General features: G+C 35.7%; 2 protein-coding genes across 2 annotated transcripts; one reads left to right on the plus strand and one right to left on the minus strand.

The window, feature by feature from the left end:
• Positions 1 to 200: 200 nt before the first annotated feature.
• On the minus strand, positions 201 to 1,667 carry LOC136043621 (delta and Notch-like epidermal growth factor-related receptor). The gene is made up of 2 exons (XM_065728528.1): positions 1,546 to 1,667; positions 201 to 960 (listed from the first exon to the last, which is right to left on the minus strand). The coding sequence occupies exons 1-2, from the start codon at positions 1,665 to 1,667 to the stop codon at positions 201 to 203; spliced, it is 882 nt and encodes a 293-aa protein (XP_065584600.1).
• Positions 1,668 to 7,554: 5,887 nt separating this feature from the next.
• On the plus strand, positions 7,555 to 8,060 carry LOC136043622 (E3 ubiquitin-protein ligase rnf8-like; the record flags this gene model as incomplete). The annotated part of the gene is made up of 1 exon (XM_065728529.1): positions 7,555 to 8,060. A coding segment is annotated over exon 1 (506 nt), but the record flags the coding sequence as incomplete, so codon positions are not given.
• Between the last annotated feature and the right edge of the window lie 1,283 nt (positions 8,061 to 9,343).

Raw genomic sequence — 9,343 nt, forward strand, 5'->3', positions numbered from 1 at the left:
ACAAATCTCCTATTCCAAGATCATACTGTTTACAAAATACTTTCACTGCTCCTTTCTTTTTTTTGATTAGAAAATTTATTTAGCAGAAACTAAAATTCTTCAAGGACAATGTTAAAAATACAAATATTATTTTAACATTATTTTAATATTATTTTAATGAGGTTCATCTCGCAAAAATTGCTCGTTAAAACTGAAAATAATCAATAATGACCGTTCAAGCAGCTGACATTGTGGCAAACGTCAGCCTTTTCACAGGTTTCACCTTGAAAGTCAGGCAAATAGTGACAATTTTTGGTGCCATCTACTTCTACACAAGAACCACCATTTAAGCATATTGCATTCAAGCATTCATTTTGTGTTTGACATAGATCTCCTTTAAAACCTGCCTTGCATGAACACGAATGGCTATCATTACTCAATATGCATAAACCATCATTTAGACATGGATGGAAATAACAAGGGTTATCTAGTTCACAAATAGGCCCAAAATGACTTCCAACACATTTATAAGTGGCAACACCGTTTAAATTAAAGCATACTCCATTGTTTTCGCACGTGACGTTGAAGCAAATATTTAAAATTTCACAATTATTACCCTTAAATCCTTTTGGGCAAGAGCTGGAGTAATTCCCCTGGTGAATGATACATTCACCTCCATTTTTACAGGGGTTCGAGTGACATAGGTTTAGTATTTCACAAAATGTCCCATCAAATTGCGTTGGACAGTCACAAGCTACATTGGTGCCATCTACGAGACAAACTCTTCCATTCTGACACGTTACATCTATACACGGGTTAATTAATTCACAAAAGTCATCAATATATTCTGGCGGACATGTACAAACAATATTTTCATTTATTTGAGCACACTTTCCATCATTTTTACATGGATTTGGGCTACACAGATTCTTATGAGCACATGCTGGCCAAATAAACCCTTCAGCACAGTTGTACCTGGCGCTTTCAAAAATGTCCCCAATTTAGACATATGAAATTGTAGCATTTATCCATCCCTTCGCATAATTCTCCTTCAAAACATGGCTTGCAGTCACAAGTCCTTTCTTCTCTATTACATTCAGCTCCATTCTTACAAGGTTCATCAAAACAGAAATCGGCATTTTTACATTCATCAAATAGAAATAACCTTGACATTGTCTTAGAAAATTTAGGAAAAATCAAATTTCGTCTCGCTGCTACTTGAAGCTAGAGTTCTATAAAGTCTTAGATGCTTAAAGTCGCCTTCAGTCACATATTGACTTAAATCATCCCTGGCCCATACCCAGCTATCACCTGTACAACCATCACCACAAACACACAAATCTTCAATATCGATTATAAAGCAAGTACCTCTGTTCATGCATGTAAACGAAAAGCAGAATTGTGCTCTTCACGATTATCACCATACTAATTATTAGAGCAAGAACAAGAAAAATCAGAGTCAATAAGTCTGTGGCAGCTGCCATGGTTTAGACATGGGTTATTAAAGCAAGGGTCAAAATTATTGCATTCCTCACCAATGTATCCCTCTTTACATAAGCATGTCACCTGACCATTTTCAGGCACACATTTTCCATTGTTAGAGCATGAATGGTTCCAGCAGGCGTCAATATCTCTGCAGGTGTCACCGATGTAAGGTGGTGTACAAATGCACGTGAAAGATTCACCATCCCTGAGGAAGACACCTGAATTTGAACACAGGTTATGGAAACATGGATTTTTCATTTCACATAGCTCCCCGTCATACCCAACGGGGCAAATACAGATGGCCCGGTCAGTATATTAATCAAGCAACGTATGCTGAAGAAGACCCGTAAATTATCTTCTGTCCATTGACAGACAGTTTACTCTTTACTTAACTTAAATGTACTGTTTGAACAATAGTAGAAAAACACAAAAATTCTTATTCAGGGTCTCCGCTGTTTATTGAGACAAGTCAATATCTCCAAAAACGTGAATCATGTCAAATGAATTAAGTTTTTCATATTTATATCACAGGATGAAAAACAGTAATATCATTTCTTAGGGGTTCACACAGCAGGACTACCCTTCAGAGGGCAATGGGGACAACTACAAGATTTCCAATAGTACAACTATAGTGCAATTTATATTTTGAATATATAAACAAAAAGGTTTTAAAAAAAGTTTTATTCAGAAATTCTTTGATGGGAAAATAATAGGCAAATAATTGTGACAAATAACACTCATTAAAAAGAGCAAAATTCTTCCTTGAATATTAGTTTGAAGAAACATTCTTGTCATTTTATTTCATGTTCTAATTGATTAGAAAACTGATATAACAGGAAAGAGAACCCACATAATTGGAAAGAATTCTGTTATTCTTTCCAATAAGAATTATTGGAAAGTTACAATCTTCCACTTCCTTCGGAATACGCCTTACTTATACTATTACTACTACTACCACTAATATATTTCTACTACTAACAAACCGTGTCCTTACCAACTCAACCTCTCTCTCACTATGGTCCTAAAAGGTAGAATAGAACCGCATTTTTCGTATAGCTTGCTATTTAAACTACGGTCAGTCAAACGGTTACCCAAAACAATCCGCAGACGATTTCTCAGGGAAACATCAAGTAAATCCTTCTTCGTCCTTCAGAGCGCCCACGTTTGAGAGCAATACTTGACCACTGTCATCCCTGTAGCTTCTTTTATTCTATTCTTGGTTCGAAGATTTATCTTCCTATTCCTCCAAACTTTTTTCAACTCTGAAAATCACCGTAGGTCTTGGTTATTCTACTTTTAATATCTTCACTGCATCCATCCTATTTACTAACAATAAAACCTAGGTAAGTGAAGCTATCAACTCGATTGAGCTTCTCGTAATAAAAAATCATCTCTTCACATTCACTTATTCCCAGTTAAAGCAAATTAGACTATTTGTGAAAGAGTACTAGAGGCAATTTCTTACAGCTCTAAAAAATTATTGCTGTTGATTTTATTTAGTGCTTCCCAAAAAAAAAACAAAAAAAAAAAAACAAATATACTGAACTTTTATTTCAAATTTTTGAAACAACAATTTCAACCTTTCGTAGCTCTTTTTTTACTTTTCTTTTCTTTTTACACTTTTGGGAAAGCTAAAAACGCCAAAGCGTCAGATACCCGCTAATTCCTTACTTGGTTGAATCATAAGGTGTTATGCAGAGCCTGTATTGAGCCTTCGACTGAAGGAATCAACAAACCGGTTTGATTGGAGCAGTACTCCTCCCAAGAGAAACACCTACGCAGAATTTCTTTTTTTGGGGGGGGGATAGTAAAAACAAATTTTATTTGTAATTTGAGTAAGAAGTGCCAAGAAATTCAGAAACATTTTGAATTCTGGGGATTGGGGCATTAAAGCTCCTCCTCCTGCGTACATCCCTACCCGGAGAAGACAATTCCAAATGTATTTAAAGTGCCAAACAAGGTATTCCCAAGAACTCTTTCTTTATCCTTTCTTCCTTCAAGCAACAAGAGCTGTGTCCCTCCCTGTTTGTCTTGGCATTTTGACACATATTAAAACAAGGGAAGGAAACTCCTTAGAAGGAGGTGAGTAAATGTATATCAATGACATACCCAGTTTGCATGTCTTTATAATCCGAAGGTTATGAATATCAAAAGTAATAACCGTGACTGAGTACCAGTAAACCTCTCCAGTAATCTGGTTATCCCTCTTTATATCTAAGCTCAAAGGAAGCAGCTTGATAATTTAAATAAAAAATTAAATTAAATTTAAAAAAATTTGGAATTAAACCAAATTAATTTAAACTTATTAGAAAATAAATTAATTCAAATTATTTCTTAGAAATTTAAAGAAATTTAAAGGCATAAAAACTGGGGAGACTAATTTCAGTGCTCTGGAAAATCGATTAAAATAATGTAGATAGCATAATAATCCCTGTTAAAGGATGCTTTAACGTAAAGGGTAAAGGAAGGTCAAGGGTAAAGGTTCCCCGGATCATTACTTACTAATTTCGGTAAAAGGAAAATCATTATTTCGTCCTTTCAATATTTTTTATTTTATTTTAAAGAGCATGAATTTAGGTACAATAGACCGAAAGAAGCATCCAAACTTTGATTAGAAAAACAGTTGAGCCTAGCAACGCTGGATCTAGGTTTTCTCTTAAGAGGGGGGGGGGGCGGGATATAAGGTTTGCCAACCCTTGCCACGCCTTCAATACTATAAGTATTGCAATTTTCATTTAGAGTGAAAGTTGCATGTATTTCCAAGAAAAACAACGGTATTTATTTATTACATATATGTTATTTATTAAAAGCGCTGGTTTTATCGAATCCTAGTTTATTTCCATTGATTTTAAAAGTTTCATAATGGCTTTATTTGAAATACTGTAAATTTATTTGCTTTAAATTCCCACTTCTCAGGCTGTTCTTTCATCAAACTTATTCCCTTTTTTTATCTTGCCCGATCTTTCACCCCACCCCCTAGATACAGGGGCGTAATTTGCTATGGGAAAAGGGGAACTGCCCCCTCCACACCCACGTTTTCCACTCCCCTAGACCTCAGTTTATCCCCCGAGTTTAAATTTAGTTTCTGCAAAAAATCTTGTCAAAACTAAGATAAGCCTGCATAATTCACGTATTCAGAGAAACAAGTCAGATTTCTTTAGTATATCTTTGCATTTATGGTAATATATGGGTCATTTGTTTGTTTTCACTATCATTCTTACATGATTTGGGTAATTTGACTCCAATTTTGGCTCCCCTTCCCCAAGGATTTGACAAAATTACGTCACTGCCTAGATCCAGCCTTAGAGTATAGTCAATTCTATCGGTAATTGCCTGTTATTGGTAATGCATTCAAGATTTACGCTTAGGTTACATCTCAGAAAACCGGTTTCTGAGCCATAAAAACAAGTGACGGATAAAACAAGGCATTGGAACACAACCGTTTCTTTAACAAAAATCGGAACATCCTCAAGGCACAATAGGAAACAAAATTAATATCACTAGTTTGATTTAAGGCGAAAGGAGGTATTTGAGGCGAAAGGATGTAAATTTTAATTCTACGAAAATTGTTGCATAAGATATCCTTTTAACATCGATCATAGCTCAAATCGTTTCAAAATCAACAACCTATTTAATCTTCTGCCATTCAATTTTTTTTTTTTTTTTGCATTCGATCGTTTTAGTCACGTGCTACTGTGTATCAAACAGTTCGTGGTAACGAACTGTAGTAAGGAGCGACCCGGCTCAATAGTAAACGAAGCTCTAAAAAACGGAATTTTGATGCTAAAATATACATCAAAAGAATCAGATTTTCATGCTGATTTTAAATATATAAGTTTCATCAAATTTAGTCTTTTTCATCAAAAGTTACGAGCCTGAAAAAATTTGCCTCATTTTAGAAAATAGGGGAAAACACCCCCTAAAAGTCACAGAATCTTAACAAAAATCGCACCATCGCATTTGGCGTATCAGAGAACCCTGTAGCAAAATTTTCAAGCTCTTATCTACAAATATGTGGAATTTCGTATTTTTTGCCAGAAGACAAATCACGGGTGCGTGTTTATTTGTTGTTTTTTTTCCAGGGGTCATCATATCGACCAGGTTGTCCTAGAATGTCGCAAGAGGGCTCATTCTAACGGAAATAAAAAGTTCTAGTGCCTTTTTTAAGTGATCAAAAAAATTGGAGGGCACCTACGCCCCCTCCCACGCTCATTTTTCTCCAAAGGCAACAGATCAAAATTTTGAGATAGCCATTTTGTTCCGCATAATCAAAAACCATAATAACTATGTCTTTGGGAGTGACTTACTCCCCCACAGTCCCTGGGGGAAGGGCTGCAAGTTACAAACTTCGACCAGTGTTTACATATAATAGTGGTTATTGGCAAGTGTACAGTCGTTTTCAGGGGATTTTTTTTTGGTTTTTGGGGTGGGGTTGAGGGGAGGGGGCTATGTGGGAGGATCTTTCCTTGGAGAAATATGTCATGAGGGAACAGAAATTCAATGAAAAGGGCGCAGAATTTTCTAAAATTACTATAAAAAAACAATGAAAAAATAAACAAGTTTTTTCAATTGAAAGTAAAGAGTAGCATTGAAACTTAAAACGAACAGAGATTATTGCTCATATGAGGGGTTCTAAAAATACTTTAGCATAAAGAGTGAGGTATTTAGGAGGAGATAAATACCTCGCTCTTTATGCTATAGTATTTTTAGTAATTTCAACTATTTATTCTACGGCCTTTCTGATTCAAGGGTCATTCTTAAAGAATCGGGACAAAACTTACGATTTAGCGTAAAGAACGAGGTATTAACGAGGTTACAACCCCCCTCATATACATAATAAAAATTAAAGAATATAAATGTTTGTTACGTAAGTTAATTCTTAAGTTACGTATAGTTTTTACTAATAAAAAATTCGTTAAAAATTAAAATTTGTAGTTGCCTTTTTGTGTAACCGAAAAAAGTTGTATGGCAAATAGGCCTCCTTCCCCATCCCTTATTTCTCAAAATCGTCTGATCAAAACTAAGAGAAAGCTATTTAGCCAAAAAAGGAATTAATATGCAAATTTCATTTTAATAATTTATGTGTGGAGAGCCATAATCAAACATGGATTAATTCAAAAACGTTCATAAATTACATAAAAAAAACTAGTTTTTTTAACTGAAAGTAAGGATCGACATTAAAACTTAAAAAGAACAGAAATTACTCCGTATACGAAATGGGTTGCCCCTCCGCAATCCCTCGCTCTTTACGTTAAAGTTTGACTCTTTGCTGAAATTCTGCTTTTTAAAACAATTAAAAGCTTTAGCGTAAAGAGCGAGGGATTGCGGAGAGGCAACCCATTTCATATATGGAGTAATTTCTGTTCTTTTTAAGTTTTAATGTCGCTCCTTACTTTCAGTTAAAAAACTAGTTTTTTTTATGTAATTAAGAATAAGGGGCTAGAGAAATTATAAATTTTACGCTACCAATCAATTTACTATTTTCGATGTATGCAATTTAACAGCAAGGAGCTGCAGGTTTACTGGGGCGTCCACGCTATATCTTGATTGGCCTGGGCATGATTGGAAAAGCTACTTGAAATCAATACAAAAAAAGAGGTTCTTATTTTGGCATATTTATTTGGCATAAATGGATTGAAAAATCAATATAAAAGAATTTCCACTGAAAATAAGGAGAAACATTAAAACAAAACGAACTGAAATTATACCGTATAAGACAACAACTACCCCCACTCAACCCCAACTCATTACGCTGAAGTTTTTTTATTGTTTTTAGAAAAGCTTCTCAGTCACATCTCATGCCCTTGTGAGAGAGGCATGTGAAAGGGGGTAGAACCCTCAGAGGTCGAATAATTTCTGTTTGTTTTGAGTTTTAAGGTAGCTCCTTACCTCCAATTGAAAAAAAAATGGATTTTCATATTGAATTTTCTAAGAAGAAGCCATTCCACATTGTATAAACATTATACCAGTGCAGATTAAATGACATCATTTTTTTGTAAAGGCATCATAGCAGTACAAATATTGTGACGTCATTTTCACTATATAAGACAACTGCCAAAGCAGTATTAATTAGTATTAATTAGTATTAAAATGTCAGAACAAATAGTAGATATCCGTCAAGAAGAAGACGAGAATAAGGAAAAGCTTGAGGCTTTTCAGAAGAAACAACTTGATTTGCTAGAGACAGATTATTCTTGCAGTATTTGCTTGGAGGTATATGTTAAGCCGGTTAGAATGCCGTGCCAACATATTTTCTGCAAAACCTGCATAATTCAATGGGATAGAGAACATTTGGGTTGTCCATTTTGCAGGACTGAAAGATTGCATAAAGACACTCTTCTGAAGAGCTGCATTGACAATCTTAATTGCATTCAGAGGGCCCTCAATACAGAAACAATACAGTATTTCTGTTCTGAAGCAAATGATAGTCAGTTCTTCTCCGAGTTCTTCAAGAATCTTGAGCTCTTGAAGCAGAGACAACTCAACTTCTTACAGTTAGATCTGTCTTGCAGCTTGTGCCATCGACTTTTGATGGACCCAATCAGAATGTCATGCAACCACATGTTTTGCGAGATCTGCATTCTTCATTGGAAGAGGTACTTCGAGCATTGTCCCCTTTGCAAGGCAAGGGGGTGGCATGAAGATTCTCTTCTAGAAAGCTGCATTAATAATCTTGTAGAATGTAGTTATTCGAAAGATGAAAAAACCAAGAGGGCTGAACTTTTAGCCGACCGTAACCTCTTAGAGAAAAAACTAAAAAAAATTCCATATTTCGATTAAGTGACAGGAAACTAAAAAGAGGCAGGTGTTGGAATGGCATTAAGATATTGGAAAGGCATGATATTGTGACTGTGTGTGGGGACTTTAGGGCTAAGTTTGGAAGTGATGCCTCCTATGCCCCAGCTATCCTAGGTAAGCATGGACTGGAGGAAATCAATGATAATGGCATACGTTTAATCGACTCATAAGCTCATCGTCGGCAGATCATGGTTCCCTCATAAGCAAATACACAAATATATTTGGAACTCGCCTGATGGTGTAACAAGAAATGAAATAGACCATATTTTAATTGCCAAGCACAGGCAACGCTGTTTAGAGGATGCTAGGACCTTTCGAAGTGCCGACTGCTATTCCAACCATCAACTTGTTGTTGCTAAGCTTAAGCTGAAATTAAAAACTGTCATAAAGCCCCAGCGGTAAGAAAAAACATTTAATGTGAGAAAACTGCAGGACCCGTATGTATTACAAAAGTATACATCTACTTTGTCAAACAAGTTTCCCATGTTAAGGGACGAGTGGTCAATTGATAATTAATGGGAAAAGATCGTCGAATCTCTGAAAGAAGCGGCACAAGAAGTTGTAGGATATAACAGGAAGAACAAAGAGCATTGGATATCTGAAAGTACCTGAGATATCATTGATCAAAGGGCAGAAGTCAAAATTCTCGTATATAGGCATGAACATAACACGTCATGCACTAGAGAATATCTAGATGATTTAAAAGCGCAGCAGAAGCATCTCAGTAAACAAGTCAAAACACCGACTAGGAATGATAAGAGGATGTATCTCGAAGCTATGGCTGAACAGGCTGAAGTAGCCGCCAGGCGGGGAGATAGTCGTCAACGACGAAGCAATTGAAGTAGTGAGAGAGTTCAAATATCTCGTTAACATTCTTACGCAAGATGCCAATCCTGAAAGAGAAATTTTGAGCCGAATAGCATTGGCTGGCTCTACCTGCAATTCATATATATCTTCTATATATATAAAAATAAGTTGTCTGTCTGTGTGTCTGTCTGTGGATCAGGTGACGTCATGTTTCTGTGTTGACTGACGTCATGAAATTAGTTGTCGTCATTTTTGCTTTGACGGTGACGTCATT

Source organism: Artemia franciscana, unplaced genomic scaffold (genome assembly GCF_032884065.1).
Source record: "Artemia franciscana unplaced genomic scaffold, ASM3288406v1 Scaffold_7710, whole genome shotgun sequence".
Lineage (NCBI taxonomy): Eukaryota > Metazoa > Arthropoda > Branchiopoda > Anostraca > Artemiidae > Artemia > Artemia franciscana.

Coding starts and splice junctions, on each gene's coding strand:
- LOC136043621 (XM_065728528.1), bottom strand. CDS start 1,667: ATGGTGAATCTTTCACGTGCATTTGTACACCACCTTACATCGGTGACA. Junction 961..1,545: donor GTGTGCCTGAAAATGGTCAG/GTGACATGCTTA, acceptor CATTTTTGAAAG/CGCCAGGTACAACTGTGCTG.